The sequence below is a fragment of the Tenebrio molitor genome, chromosome 4 (genome assembly GCF_963966145.1).
Source record: "Tenebrio molitor chromosome 4, icTenMoli1.1, whole genome shotgun sequence".
NCBI classification, from domain to species: Eukaryota; Metazoa; Arthropoda; class Insecta; order Coleoptera; family Tenebrionidae; genus Tenebrio; species Tenebrio molitor.
In genome coordinates, this window is record NC_091049.1 from 18159303 (window position 1) to 18175612 (window position 16310).

General features: G+C 35.8%; 1 protein-coding gene across 1 annotated transcript; it reads right to left on the reverse strand.

Moving 5' to 3' along the window:
- Positions 1-1128: 1128 nt before the first annotated feature.
- On the reverse strand, positions 1129-11353 carry LOC138129774 (lamin Dm0-like). Its single transcript, XM_069046063.1, has 3 exons — positions 10519-11353; positions 2694-3700; positions 1129-1840 (listed from the first exon to the last, which is right to left on the reverse strand). The coding sequence occupies exons 1-3, from the start codon at positions 11152-11154 to the stop codon at positions 1714-1716; spliced, it is 1770 nt and encodes a 589-aa protein (XP_068902164.1). The 5' UTR covers positions 11155-11353; the 3' UTR covers positions 1129-1713.
- Between the last annotated feature and the right edge of the window lie 4957 nt (positions 11354-16310).

Consider the following 16310-nt stretch of genomic DNA (forward strand, 5'->3'; position numbering starts at 1 on the left):
ATAAACGTCAAACAACTGTCACAATGAATCAAATTTTACTTCAAAACATAAAAGATTCATCTTACTTTTGTAATGGTGTTTTCAATAACGAAGAATACACCGCTGTTTGGCAGAGTGTCGAGTATTGTCCGTGGTGTCAAGTGTAAGCAAAAATTTCGAAATTTAAATTGAAACAGGTATATGCAACCAAAAATACTACAATGCATTCCAAACATCTATCGACATACGGCAACAATCAAAACCTTCTTTGATGTAAATAATTGTTGATCGCACGGTGTATTTGTTACGTGCTTATTTAACATTTCTAAACTGTCACAAAATAGTTTCAAATATTGTCTTCAAATCTTTGTAAAAATAGGATCATAAGAAAAAAGTTTCAATCATCTTAAACTTCTGGACGTACGGTACAGTCGAATGCAAAAGAAAGTAGACAAAAACAGTTCCCTGTAATTGTTTTTCCTTAAAATGTTACTGTACAAATGTGACTTTTCTAATACCGAAAACTTCTTCACTTTTTTTGCATTCGACTGTATGTCACCATTTCGTAATTTATTGGTTTAAAGATATCTTTAGTCATGGGATTGCTCTGTTTATCGTGCTACACTAAAGAGAATCATGAGTCATGACAAGTAATCTAAACAAATATTTGACATCAATTCATCTATAAGTCTTCGTTCTGAGAAATTCTAATCTTCCGGAATTAATCTGTCACTTTGGTTTCGCTGTCCGGTCTTGTACACCCTCTTCAGATGAATGTAGACTTTCAAGGTTTCAGGAAAGTGAAAGCAGATGGCATCAAGTTTATTCATGACGTTGAATAACGTCAACGAAAAGTTAAGAACATGACATCATTGAGCAAATATTTGGATAGACAAGTGACAATTTGCGGAAGTGACATCATTGATGACTCATCATCTATTAATTTTTCACAACAATAAAACAATTTATTGGTGAAAATATATTTTATTTCAATCTTAAAATTGTGTGAAAACATGGATTTCTTCGAATTACTTATAGTATTCTTTTAATTGCAGACCTTAAAGCTTAAAACATGCACGAGTTACATAATACTAAAAAACAATTCAAAATTGTAAGGCACAAGAAATTCTAAAGAAAAAAAAAAACAACCTAGATTAAAGAATTTATTTGAACACAGAAAAAATACAAAAAGAACTTTAGGGAACTTACATCTAAACCTGGAATTATTTATTCCTTGGTATAAAAATGCTATTGTTTTAATATAAAAGAAAAATCGTGACTACATAAGTTCGCTTCGACTCCTTCAAACTTCAATAAAATAGAAACTTGAAGAAATCTTTAAAAATCTTCCTTAATACTTATATAAATTAAAAATATATAAAAAGTCTCATTATAGAAATGTGTTTCTCTCTCTAACGAACAAAATCTAAACTTTATGAAGACAACTTTTCCTTAGTAAACAAAATAAAACACCCATTGCACCCTCCTGTGATTTCCTACATTCGACATGTTCATTTGACAACACTTCATCCGTGTCAAATAAAAATTTCAAACCGTCAAATCCAACTTTCTCGTGTCTCAACGAAAAAATCTAATCCGTTCACGTTAGAAAAACACCGGGGTTTAAGTGGGGAAAACTGTGTCCGACGTGTTCGCACCAATTTCAAAAAAATCTGGCCCGATCGACGAACACAATTTCCGAATCGAATGGAAGGTAGGTACAGTGGTTTCGTTTTACATGAGTCGACACTTCTCCTCACCCTGTGGATCACCGTACTGGTGGTGGAGTTCTTCGGACCCCAAAATACCGCCCGCCATCTCCCTGTGCCTTAAAACCGAACTCGAAAGCTGCCTTTTTGCTCTAGAAAACAAAACACATCAGTCACTATCGACCGTTAAACGTTGTTATGAGATAATCAGTGAGGTTGTGAAGTTTTCAGTGGTGACATCTTCTCGTGCCGCTCCCACTATCACAAAACACTGAGCTCGCGACGAAAACTGTTAGCTGGTGAATGTTAAAATAAACAGTTCACACGTTTCACATTTTATTTTTCAAATATAATTACTTTCAATAGCAATAATAATAAAATAATATGTAATACTCTATTATATTAATACAAAATATAGAACAGTAAATACGATATACAAAAAATATTACCAAGGAGGAAACTAAAGGCTTGGTCTCCAACTTCCCCCCAATTCTGAATGAGCACAATTGATACAATTTGTATTAAAAAAAAATCTTTTTTTTCCCCAATTGAAAATAAGAACTTTTCACAAAAAAAGCTTAGGCATTTCAATCTTTTACGATTAAATTAACATTTTTTTGTTTGTTTGAGACAAAAGTGTGTTTTTCACTTTTTTTATTAATAAATATCTTTTCACTAGTCGACTCCTCTTTGGCGAATTTGTAATGACTCCAGCTACACAATTCCATAACATTTTGAGAAGAATTTAAAAAATTAATCTGCATTTTTTTGCATATTTCATTAAGAAATGTATAAATTTTGCCCTAAGAAACCAAATCTTGTGTCCTCCTTCAATTTCAAGTGACGTTTCTGCTCACTTATCTATTAGGTGCACTTATATAATATGTGTGTTAACCTGTATTATATCATTTATATTATTAAAAAATACTATACCCCACTGTTAACAACAAAACCACAAACTTTTACTTTCTATAAAACCGAGAATAACCAGAAGAATGCACTAACCTTTCAGACACCGCGACTTCGTCTCCGTTGGTATTGAACACGGTAGTAGTCATATTATCAGAGACTAACCACTTCTGTCCTTTCATTACCAAACAGGTGGGTGGATCGTGTTCCTTGTTCTGATCCGAGGACCAAATGGTGACAGTACCGTTCGGTTCGACTTTGACCGAACGGTGGAACTTGAAGAGCGTCTCGTGCTCACCGGCTTTCCTGACAACCGTCCATCCGCCAATGGCGATCTCCTGGTTGCTCTTGTTGTGCAACTTGACGAATTTACCTTCGGGATCAGCTTCCGACACTTCGATCTCGCCTTTGGAAGAACTGTTTACGCTGTAGTCGGACAGACTCTGTTCGTGACTCTCCTCCAAAAGAGTCCGCTTGCGTTTGGCGCCGGCTCTCACCGGAGTGCGCCTCTGCGAACTGCCCCTGATCACCGACTGGGAACTGTCGGGCGAACCGTGAGGCGTGATGTGCAAACGCGCCTCTTCGGACTCGAGCAATTTCCTGTAGGCGGCTATTTCCGTATCCAGAGACACTTTGATGTCCATCAGATCCTGATACTCTTGGAGCTGATTGGTCATCTGTTCGCGAAGATTGGCCAAGTCGTTCTCGAGAGCCGCCAGGTCCTCGGCGTGACGTAAACGTTCGTTCTCCAGCAGCTTCTCCAGGTCTCTGCAGCGGATCTGCAAGGACGAATTTTCTCCTTCCAATTCGCCAATGCGCGAACTGAGTGTGTCGATGCGAGTGCGGACTTGGCGCAATTCGTCCAGAGCGTTGCCGGCGGCCGAAGAGTGACGGCTGGCCGCCGATTGGAGGTTCTTGATTTTGTTCTCGTACAACATTTCGATTTCTTGACGGTTGCTCGCCATCTGGCTCTCATACTGATCGCGTAGTTCTTGGAGAGTTTCCTGCAGTTTTGCCTCGTATTTTTCGGCCAGTCGACCGTCGATTTCGCTGATTTCGACTTGACGCCGGGTCCGGGTGTCGACCAGCTCCTTCTGGAACACCTGAAGGAGACAAAAAAAAAATGTGTACACCAAAACAAAATCAATTTTCAGACAAATTTCTTGATAGTCACATATGTATTTGTTACGCAACATATACAAGTCATAAACATGATAATTTATAATCTTTAGACAGTTTATTGTTTTAAGTTGATAATTAAGTTTCTCTCACGTAAGACTTTTTTAAGCCGATAGCAAGTAATGCAGTCCTTGCATGCAGTATTGTAATTTCAATTTGGTTGTAGGTCGTAAAATTTTATTGGATATTATGAGCGATTAACGGGCACAATGGTTGGGTTTGAAAAGGTTGGAAAGCGGCGCGTGCCGTTTGCCGTACAATGCAAATATACCAAATGTACAATACAACCCTGCTTAAAATATTACCTGCTAGTGGTAAACTAGGATTTATAAGCCCCGCAAGATCTTTAACTTAAAGTACCATAAAATTTTACGACCTACAACCAAATTGAAACTAGAGTATTCTCTTTACCTGCAGTTATAAAATAATAAATTTATTTAAACTTTCTGAAAGGTTTTCTTTCCTTTTAATTCTTTCCATGAATGACTGACTACACTATCTGTTGTTCCAGTTATCGGGCGAAGCGAATACACTTTGTACTATGTAGTTACAATTTACAAAACTGAAATTTTATGAATCGGTACACATGAAATGTTTGTAAGGCTTTCTTCATTTTTAGATCGCAATCCATTTTAAACCATTCGTGACAACTTGGGGTCGCGACCCAATCAAGGGGGCGAGTATCGCTACTTCTAAATGTATCAAATATTTTTCGTGGTATCTATGTAGTTGCTTTACGACAAAAGGGTTAATATAAGAGAATTCACTTCTAGGAAAACTATTCAGTGCCTAAGGAACGCGACCTCTTCAATTAATATGCAGTGTTTAAAAAAAGAAATTTTTAATTCAGATTTGAAAAATCTAGACATTCTATCTGCTTGCCTAAATGCTAAAAATACCAAATATCAAATTTGACATTTTTTAAATTCCGAGATTGGGGTTTGTGCCTGTTTTACAAGTGTTTTTTTAAATGCTAGTACAAAAAAATGGGTCATCTGGATATTCTAAAGAGTCGACAAAACCATTTTTTTTTTTTAATCTATAACGGTAGGGATAAACTATCCCTGTCCATGCACTCCTATTCTGGACACGGAATCTTGGCCAACATTTTTAGACATTACTAAAAAAATAATGTAAACCAGTCATTAGTGTCATTAATAAATGACAATTATTAAAAGTCACTTTGAAGTTTTTCTTGTGACATCAAAAAAGCAGGGAAATGGCATTATAGAGTCAAAAGTTGGGTTATATTCAATAAAGGCCAGTTCACACATATTTGTAAGTTAAATGTCAATCGTGGCCAAGATTCCGTGTCCGGAATAGCACATTCTACGCCACAGACAACAGACACAACAATAGTAAACAATAAATTAAACCATAGCAATTACGTTTTTAATTACCTTTAATTCAGTAGCGTAGGTACTGACAATGTTAACCAAAATTTAATTTTTTCTTATCTCGAAAACGAAATAAAAGAAATTCCTTTTCGAGAGGATTTCCCTTGCTATTCAACGTGGAAACGCTGCAAGCATTCGGGACACTTTTCCAGATTCCGCATTATTATCGGAAATGTTTGCATTGTAAATCAAAAATGTTGTGTAATTATGTTATCAATAAACTTTTATTACATAATTTTTGTGTGTATGAGTTCTACTCATCTTCACCTATTACCAGTCTTTTTTTGTACTGGCATTTAAAAAAAACCCTGTATATCCAAACAGATTATAAGGAAACGTTGATTCTAATGAGATTTTATGCAATATGTAAATTTTTAGAACAAAATTCGCAAAAATGTCACCTCACTAGCGACGATATTTCAATATGTAATTATGTAGTTCAAAATACGTAGTTCACTGCGAGATGTTTAAAACTCAAGCTTTACTCCATCACACATTTTGTGCTCGGTAAAATTGAAATTCAATCACCGAATTTTGATTTTTTTGTTAAAATTTAATCTAATCTTACGTCATTTTAAAGACTCTCAAAAAATTTGATAAATGTAATTTTTAAATCCGAAAAAACTGTACCCTTCACATCTAATTTTGCTGTTAATTTCAATTTTTCGACAAACGCTAATTCTCGATTTACAATTCAATTCGTTGTGACTTTAACCACCAAATAGTTTACATGAAATGTCAACTGTCAAGACCTAACCTGTGTTTCACGCTGTGTTTATTGAAGCGTGGAGTTCAAATAACGACATGAGATTTCATGGGTGACTCCATTACGGTTGGCTTAAAAAAAACGTGAACTGTCAGAAAAAGTTCTGTCAGATTTTATTAAATTTTTATATAGTCGTTTTCAATGACATCCGTGCTGTCAGTGTCGTTTTTAATATGTTGTTGCAGATTGTACATACACATTCATAACCAGTACTCTCAGAGTATAAGAAAATCCTAGTTAAAAAAATGTCAAACAAGAAATTGAGGTTATGGTAAAAGAAAATTTATATTTCGTGAAACATCAACAACAAACAATAAAATTCAATCTTCGACATGGTGTAAAACATGGTTAAAGTAAGTCATCATCGGAATCTGAATCAGACTACATATTTGCTTAGCTTTGTCGGAAAGCATAAATAATAATTTGAATTTGCCGCGTGAAGGTAAATTACCAAATCAGGAAATTCAAAATTACTAAACTGAAACAGTAAATGATGCCAACATACTGTCATATTGACAGCACGGATGTCATTGAAAACGACTATATGCAGTTTGAAACGGCCTTTTCGAATTTAGGTTAAAAAACTGCTCTTATGTGTCAGAAATGTCAGTTATGCAAATACACTACAAATACTGTCATAGAGACACAAATTGACATAAGTTGACAAATTAAACAAATTAACAAATTTCCAATTCACATTAGGTCAAATTTCATTTCCCGTTTTTTTGAAGCCGACTGTACAAACTAATTTGATCGCTCGACACTATTGTAATAATTTTTACATAAGTAAAAAAAATTTATAAGCATTCTCTTCCCACATAACCAAACTTTTCATATCACAATAATTAAGCACTTTACTATTGACGAACATTGTAATATGGATCGAAATTACGTATGTAAATATAATTAAACTTTTTTTTATAATACTAAAAATCTTGTACAGTTGGATTGAAAAAAAAACGAGACACGGATCTTTTCGTAACGTAAATTTGGTTTTGTCCATTTGTCAATTACATAACACTGTCTACTTGACAATACCTATCAAATAATTTTTTTAAATGTCATTGAATTTTGACAATAATTCTATCCTATCTCTCGTAAGACGGTTTCACACTATTAAACAAACCAAAAATATTAATTGTCAATTTTTTTTGACGTGTTTCGTTTTTTTTTTTTTTTAATTCAACTGCATCAAGCCAGTCGTGTTTTCAAATAATCAAATAAATTTTAGAAATACATATGTCACAATTATTGTCGTATCTGTATTTGCCGTGGCAAGGCCTTGTTGCAACTAACGCTGGGACTTTCTTGGATTTTGGTATCCGAATAGTCACTTGAACATTTATTCGAATTATTCGAATAGTTAGACACCGTTCACGTTGTATTGAGCATTGGTAAATTCGCATTATGTTGGTTCCCTGTATGTCACTATTTACAAGACATAACCACATAGCCAAAAAAGAAACTTACTTGACCTTGAAATACCAAATCCATACTGAATTTACTACGAATTTCGACTATTCGAATATTAAAATTTGCACTTATTCCAATTATACATAGTGAGCTATTCGATTCCCAGCCTTAGTTGCAACTTGATCTGGATTAGCTGCCCAACCAGCAGCCTATTACTAAAGACAATCGACAATCAACAGTATTTTTTTCAATTTTCTCACTGCAATCACACTCCGGGAGAAAATATTTTCAACATGACGTCATTTTTTTACAACTTATTCATATTTTTACAGTAAACAAAGCTCAATGTTTATTGACATACGTATATGACTAAACTTCAGTTTGATGATCCGTGACAATTAAAGCTTGAATCAGATAATCCGCAAGTAAACTTTTACATGTCGTTGCCCCAAATCGTGTTAATCATCTGCCATCTGTTCATTTTATTAAAAAAATCCCACAATAACTGCTTTTATGAAATCGAGGGCCGTGACTCTTCCTAATTTTTTCCTAAATGCAAAATCGACCATCACGCAACTTCCCCATTTACATTCACTCATAACTATGTGCATCTGTGTAACCTATTCTGAATATATCACCTAAATTCAATATTTGTCAGTGATGTCATAATCAATGTCACGTTATGGCATAACAACCTTGTACACGGATGTTAAATATAAATCGTCTCCGATATAACTACACATGTATATCTTAGACTTTCTAATGATGTGCAGATATAAATTTTTGTTAAAATGTAGTCCTAGATTTGACAAAATCCGGAATTTGGAAACAATTAAAATAAAGCTGCATCCACCTACATGAATACACATTTGGTAAAAAGTAAACAAACTGAAACGCAATCTAAAATTGTGCAATCAAAATAAACACTTTTATCTAAATGTCACTACTTCAGCTGTATTGCAAAATCAATAATAACATATTCCATTTCAAATTTGAACAATTGAACGGTGTAATAATTAAGCAACCACCAATAAATTTCATAAACAACTTTTTTTTTATCAAAAGCCACTTCCTAATCAACTGATTAACACTTCGATGTAGATAAACCTAACATGTGTATGTGTGGGGTGTACGAGATATATTTTTACACGATGACATCATAACCGGCAAACCTATCGACCGGCTCGTGACGTCACGTACCAGTGTTCATGGGGACACAGAAATAGACACAGTATACACATCAAAATGTGCTAATAATATCGACGAGTAATAAAATATCAGCGTTATCATTGAAATTAGGAAATTCTTATCTAAATGGAACCCAATAAAATGGGGGAATCGATCAAGTGCGATATTTCCCAACGCCGACAATTTATTCCTAAAATCCGATCTCCAAATTCTTCGGATGTCTAACATCGTGGCACAATTCTTCCGGAGAAATTGATTCGGAAATGACGCAACAAAATGCAAAACAAAAAAATATTTTGGAGTAATCTGTCGCACAATACAGTTCTATTTTGCACGCGACCAGTCCAATTCAATCTTTTATGGGAATAAATTTAAACATTCATTCATTAAAAAAATCCTGTTGGTTTTTAAGAATTAAAACAGATTAGATTTTATATCACTTTCGAGTACCAGGATTGGAAACTGACTTTACGTCAGTTATAAATATCAGATTTATTTCATCTCTATCGCACATTTCGATCTAAAATATTACCTCATATACAGGCTGTCTCAGAATTGTCTCCCCAGAGAAAATGAGACTATTTGGGTAAATGTGATAATCTCAATTTTAAAGAAAAAAGTCCTATCTCAAGCCATAATCGAGAAAACTTGACCAATCAAAATTGAGCACCATCAAGGGGTAGGATGATTGCAATTTTGCGTTGCCGAGATTTCGAATTTTGTTGCGATATCAATAATAATTTTTGCTGGTCCAGCAACCTGTTCGATTTTTTAGTAATATCTGAGGACGAGGTTCTGGGATTGGTGAAATTGATAACTTTATATGTAATTCGGTAATGTGAGCTACAGGAAAATTTATTTTAATCATCTTGGAGTCTCTTTTGCTGTCGGCACATGCCTGTTTTCCATGGGGAGACAGTTCTGGGACCGGCTGTATATGTATTTCAAAATTATATTTAATAAAATGAAGCTGGGTGCACCTACGTGAATATAAATTTAAATGATTTTTTTTCTCAATTTTTCATATATTATCCAAAAACATTGTTTTATTGAAATATGTAATATAACGGATGACTATTAAAATTTTCACTTGGAGTTGGCTTTGAACGAGTTTTTATTTTTCTGTTACTTTAGACACACGCAAGAACGAACGACAAATGTCAGTTAGTACAATTGAAACATAACCAAATTAAGAGAAGAAATATTTATTGAAATGTCAAACTTGTCAGTGTCTAAGGTGCAACGGAAGACAAAGAATGATCCATAGCCAACCCTAAGTGAAAATTTTAATAGTCACCCGTTATGTACTACCGTGCGATCGAATAAAAAAAAATCAGAGTAGGCGAAAAAGGTGGTTTGAACCAATGAAAGCATCAGAATAGCACAATCCAGGTAACTCGATTTTTTTTTATTCGATCGCACGTTATTTATGTAAAATGTAAAACACTAATTTCAAAAGTACATTTAGAAATCTGTAATTTCCACTTTTAGCTATACGTCAGACATGACAGATATACAGGGTGTACTAACTCAACAAGGTGTTTACTATAATTCCAATTGATCATTTCTAGTGCACGTAGAACATCTGGTATTATTTATTTATCCTTACAAATTCCCATTATTTATAACCTGGTTGCGTTGCGATGAACGCACATGTCCCCCACTTTGATAACTTAGCGGGAGAAAACATGAGTAGAAGTAACTCTCCTCGGTCTAATTTTGTGCCATTAGGTCAATAAATTGGTCAAAAATGCAATCCCGTACCATGTTAAAATCACGTTTGATTGATGAAAAAAAATGGAAATTGCACAATTCTAATTTGAATAATGACATCATTCTATGATAATTCGGCTTTTCAATGAATATTTAAAAATAAACGATTTCGTAAAAGTGGCATTAAATAAAGAAAAGCAAATTGTCTATTTTAAGGTGGCCTAGAATCGCTATTGACCAAACAATATTTCGGGTAATCATTTACCTGATCTTTGAAAGACAGCTCCTCCCTGAGAGTCTGATTGTGGTTCTCTACGTCGACCCTAGCCAGCGACTCCTCTTCCAACTGCTTCCTCAATTCTTCACACTGCTTTCGAAGCTTGTCCCTTTCCTTCTCGACATCTTTGAGATCGTTGATGGCTTTCTTGGCGTCAGCGTTCGCCTGGTTGTACTTCATCTGCAACTCATTGCACCTAGTTTCCCAAATCCTGGCCGAGTTCTCTGCCAGCACCAGTTCTTTGCTTTTCTTGGCCAAGTCGGCTTTGAGTTCTTCATTCTCATCCCACAACCTCTTCGTGTCAATTTCCAGTTTGGCCTTTTCGCGGAATGTCTCATCCAGAAGCTTTCTCGCTTCTGAAAGTTCGTTATCGTACATGGATTTGATGTCGGTCACTTGCCGGGTGACGGTTTCGTGGGTCTTTTGGACCTCCCGGGTCAAACGGCTGTTTTCGCCCTCCAGGTACCGGACTCTGTCGATATAACATGCTAGGCGGTCGTTAAGGTTCTGTAAATCGGCCTTTTCTTGCATGCGGGAATGCCTGGTGGGGCTCAGGGGGCTGGATGGACGCGTCGCGTGCGATTGTGAAGCCGGCGTCGAGCTTTTCTTTGATCTGGATGCCATTTTCACCACGGCTCACTACAGTGCAGTTAAAAATGTACACACCAACACTAGACTGAGACGAATGGGATACAGAACAACACACAAGGCGATCAAATACACGAAAAGCGGTCGAGGTTGATACAAGGTATCACAACTATTTTCGGTGATGATGATAGGAGAGCTGTTTCACGCCGATGCTTTAACGGTTTTCCTACAGTTAAATGTAAATAGGTGGGGCACTGACCGTTGCGATTTCTGTAAACTGTTTGACGTTTGAGGTAATATTCGCTATTCATGCACAGATGGCGCTCGTAAATATAAATCTCACGACCTACTGTATTATAACCACAGAGATATATAAAGTAAATAGAGGATCAAAGCAATGCTTGAAATTTGTGATTAATAGCAACTGCGCAGGAGGGAACAGAGTTTGCGCAATGAATCAAAGCAGGACCGAATTCTTCAAATTTTATACTTTGAACATGTCCGAACCCTACAATTTTTGGTCCTTCCAATATTATTTTTTTGCAATTTGAGTAATTATTACTTCGTGTCAATAAACAGAAATGTCCAAGCGGCCGATTTTTTTGACATCTTCTCAAATTGTCACCACTTTGAGTTTTTCTATTATTTTTTTCCCCACCATATTAGGTGCAAAAATCACGAACGATTGTGGGAAACCACATTTTGGTCATCTCACTAATTTAGACCTACCGCTAAATGTTAATTACTCCTAATTAATGTTTTGTAGTGACCCAGTTTAAAATTTAAATTTAAATTTCCGGTACCGCCACAACAGCGCGCCAAATGTGAAGGTACTAGCGGCTAGACTAGGCACTACGAGCGGAAATATAGCGGGGGGTGAAACGGGCTCGCGCGGGTGGTTGACGGGGGTAGTCACTTTTGTTTAGTTTTTCGAAACGAACACACCTTGCGAAGAGCGATCCAAGTTTCTCAAATTTGTAAGTTAAACCTGAACAATTCCACTACCGTTCCGAGTAGATATTTTGTGTCCCCGTGAGGAATTCAACGTTTTAATTCGCCTGGGTAATTAATTAAATTTATCCCACTTTCGTTGCCTTTTTTGTGTTTGTTTTTGGGGCCAGGACCACGTGGTAAGGGTATGTTGTAGATTTCATTTTGTTGCATGCTGTTTCTTTAAGAAGCGCCCATTTGTTAATTTTAAGTGTTATCTTTCTCCCGGGAGGTTCTTTTTTTTTTTTAGCAATCTGGTAATTTCGAAAATACGGAGCCGTCGTCCGAACCGCGTGCGTCCATTTTGTTTTTGTTCTTCACTAACATTTTCTAACGGCACTCGACCCACCATTTTCTTTTGTTTAACATTACCAGCGATTAGTGTATTCGTGATTTATGTTGTTTACTGACATTTGTGCCATTTAAAGTGGTTCTATTTTATCGTTATTTAACTTCACATTTTGTTCTCTTTTATTTCCTCATTCTTTAATGTTGCGGTTTGTTTTTGCTTATGTTATCCTTGTTTAATGTTGCGTTTTGTTTTGTGTATTTGATCATTGTTTAATGTTGCGCTTTGTTGTGTTGAATTTTCGCATCATTTAATGTTACGCTTTGTTCGATAGAATTAAACTCTGGTTATTCCTTCGTGCTGTTGCTAGATTTCGGAAAAGTTAAAGTAAAATGTTGTAAGTGCGCCCCTGTGGGAGCTAGGTGACAATCAGGAAGTCGTGGGGTTGTTTAGTAAATTTCTGTGGAAGCTACGGTTATTTAGAGCCGTTAGCGGGGACGGACCTTAGTCTTTGCGGGAGCGGCGTCGGGATGTTTTCGTGAAGCTTCCGTCGACGGTTATAGGGACTTCGGGGTTTTGTCCGGAAACGGTTGGTTGGGGACGGCGGACCTAGGTCTTTGCGGCTGCGGTCTAGGAATGCTACTCGTACGACCCCGAAACGCTCTGTCACTCTTGCTTGGTCGGTGAAATAGTCTGACGTTCATTAATACCCCGAATATCTATAAACGTCGCTTGATTTCAAGATGATTCAGATTATTCTTCTGAGTCCCCTCGCGGCCGAAAGTTTGTTACCTCCAGCTCTAAGCTCCCGAAGGCGTACCTTGACCGCGTAGTTCCGAATTAAACATTGTTTTTGTAATTAATCGAATTGTAAAATATGAGTAATACCTGGGATACGGTTTTTGAAGAGGGTTTTTCATCCGTCCCTGTCTGTAATAACTGTCTTATAATTTGTTTACTTGTTTTGCAAGCTTTAAACTGTCATTTTGTCTGTCATGTGCCCGTTTTTCTGTTATTTGAAATATTGTTGCATTCATCTTGTCGTTTATCTTTGTGATTCGAATGAGTTTGAAGTCTCGACCTGACGGTCTCGACCAAAAACTCATCCTCATGCGCCAACAAAAAACAATCATTTTGCGCTGTTTGTCTCCAGGGCACTTAAGTCAGTTTTAGTTGACTTAAGCCTACCTAAACGAAGAGCTTTGTTCGATTTTCTCCGTGATCCACAATTCGTTAAATCAAAATTGACTTACCTTTTTTTGCGGACTGCGAAGAGACCATGGACCGATTGGCATGGGTGGAATTCAACGATAATTTTGGACTTCGGTGCCACTTCAATTAAGTGGGTTTCACGACACGAGACGATGAGTACGAAAACTAGGTGTGTTCACAAGGACGGTCAAATTCGAAGTCTCTGTTTCTTCCAAAAATGTCCCTCACTCGCGGGGGAGGTTTCGTCAACCCCGATTTTGCACGAAATTGTGAATCGGTTAACGCGCAATAACCAATGACAGAGGGTGCAACTATTTTCGAATTGAATTTTTTAAAACTAAATTAAACTACGCGCTAAAATTAAACCGAACAAAACCAAACAAAAATGAAAAGAACTAAAATTAACTATTTATAAACGCCAACATGCGCACATAATACAAAAATAACTATTAATTTTCAAAAAAAAAAAATCCGCAATAGTTATTGTTTTTTAGCAGATTGCAAATAATTGCTCATTAGCTCATTCATTTCTTTTCCTTATTGTATCATATGTATATCGTTGTGGAACAAAAATGTTAAGTAGGTAATGTTAAAATAACAATGAAAAAAGTGGATGACTCATTTCACTAACTGAAAAATAGCAGTTTGGCCCACCACTAGTTTGTTGTTTGTGATCAGTGGGTTGTGTTCTCTGGTAAGATGGTGGTGTTGTATATAAATAATATACAAATATACCTCCGGACGCCTTAATTTGTTCGCGCAGCTCCGTATGTATTGCCCCTCTATTTAATTTATATATCTCTGTGATTACAACCGGTCTGTTCAAAAGTGTAATTTGAGTGATCCCCGCAGAGCGGTAGTGTACGGGCGCTTTTTGGGGATATTATTCATCTTAAGTTTTTGTCACCGAGAGTTTTTCTCGTTCAAATGACATTCGAATTTAAAATCAAAAACACAAAAATACAATTGTATTCAGTATTGTTTTAGAAAGAAAATGTGAACTTACTGTGCTCAATCTTAACTCTAAAATCATGTCTAAACCTATTTTTCCGCATTTTTATTCTTCAGAAGCGCGCATACTGTGGCGCCCTCATCGGCGAAAATTGGCTCTTTCTCGGAAACATTTTCCCAATGCTTTTTTAATGAAATGAACAGGGCGGTTGTTATACAGCAGGTCGTGATAAATCTAAATCTTCAAAGTAAATCTTCAAAGAGACAATCTTTAACTTAAACATACAGGGTGTAGAATAGATTTTGGTACATAGGTAGGCACTTTAAGTGTAATAGTAAAAATCCTCGAATATTGGCTCCCCTAATTATTTTCCAACAAAACATTAAATACAAAAGTTGTAGAGTAAAAAAATTGTAGGTATAATTTATTTCAAAATCAAAAATCCACCAACACAGCATTCTACCTCGAAAATACAACCGACAACGTCGCCAACTTTTGTTTTTAGTGTGTTTGGAAGTGTCAGAAAAACGTGGGGTTATGAAATAAAACTGTTGACCGTCGTTTTGGTCGTAGTTCATTGTGTTTCTTAAATTCTTCGAAGCACTTAATGAGCGCTCGCTTTAATTTAGCGGTTAAAAGATTCCTTGTTTTTCGAGCCATTTTTATAATTTGATATTTGTGACAAACTGAAGGTCAAATTTGGGCGAAAGGTTGGGCCAACTCAAAAAAAATGAAACTTATTCTAGGGATTTCATTTTTTCTGCCAACATAATTCAACAGGTGGTGGATTTTTGATTTTGAAACAGATAATATCTAAATCCTTTTCTAATTATTTTCTATCACCTTCTGGTTCTGTTAGACAAAAAAAATTAATAATCAAAAATCTATCGATAAAATAGTAATTGCCGACAGCAATAATAGTAGTTTATTTGACGAGTTTGTGTGTAAATTCGGCCTTTTTTGGCACGTGTGGGCCATTTTAAAATGCTCGTTCCACTCGCGTTTTAAAGGCTCACGAGTGCCAAAAAAGGCCCAATTTACACACGAACGAATTGAATACAACGTTTTTTGGTTCAACGAGCCCCTTAAAACCTCCAAATCGTTTAAAATCTTTAAAATTAGCTTGACGTTTCGTTTTGACCAGTTGTGACATTTATCAAAATCCGTTCACATAGGAGAAAATTCTCAAATTCTGACAGTGTCGAACCAAAAAATTCATTTTTTGACAAAACGCAACGAGTCTGGTTGTCACCTCGGTTACACTTCACTGCTATTGCTATTTTGACAAATTCTTCAATTCTTTTTTCCATTATTGTGTACTTCCGGAAAATGTTAAAAAACAAAAAAAGTAAGAATTGGAAACCATTTTTAAAACTCTACAACTTTAGTATTCAAGGCTTTGTTCTAAAATGATTAGGGGAGCCAATATCCGAGGATTTTTACTTTTACACGTAAAGTGCCTGTGTACCAAAGTCCATTCTACACCCGGTATATGAAATGTAACATATTTTTTAAGAAACTGATTGTAGAAAACGTTCATCAACAAGATTGGACTAAGCAAAATTTTGATCGTTTCTGATAAAACAAATTCAAAAAGATGAAACATATTTAGAAGATCCTAACATCCCTCATACCACTTTAACTGTCATTACTGTAGTCAGTACAAAAGTGGATTTTTAAATATTGTATTTTAGAATCTGCGTCTTTAATAGGTCTATTAGGTATTATATTCAATTTGGAGTCGTTTAT

Bases quoted from the DNA above. Each gene is read 5' to 3' on its own strand.
- LOC138129774 (XM_069046063.1), bottom strand. From the start codon at position 11,154: ATGGCATCCAGATCAAAGAAAAGCTCGACGCCGGCTTCACAATCGCAC. The intron at 3,701-10,518 runs GTAAATGATTAC...TGTCTCCTTCAG, and splicing joins AGCTGTCTTTCAAAGATCAG to GTGTTCCAGAAGGAGCTGGT. The intron at 1,841-2,693 runs GTTAGTGCATTC...TTTGTTTTCTAG, and splicing joins GAAGTCGCGGTGTCTGAAAG to AGCAAAAAGGCAGCTTTCGA.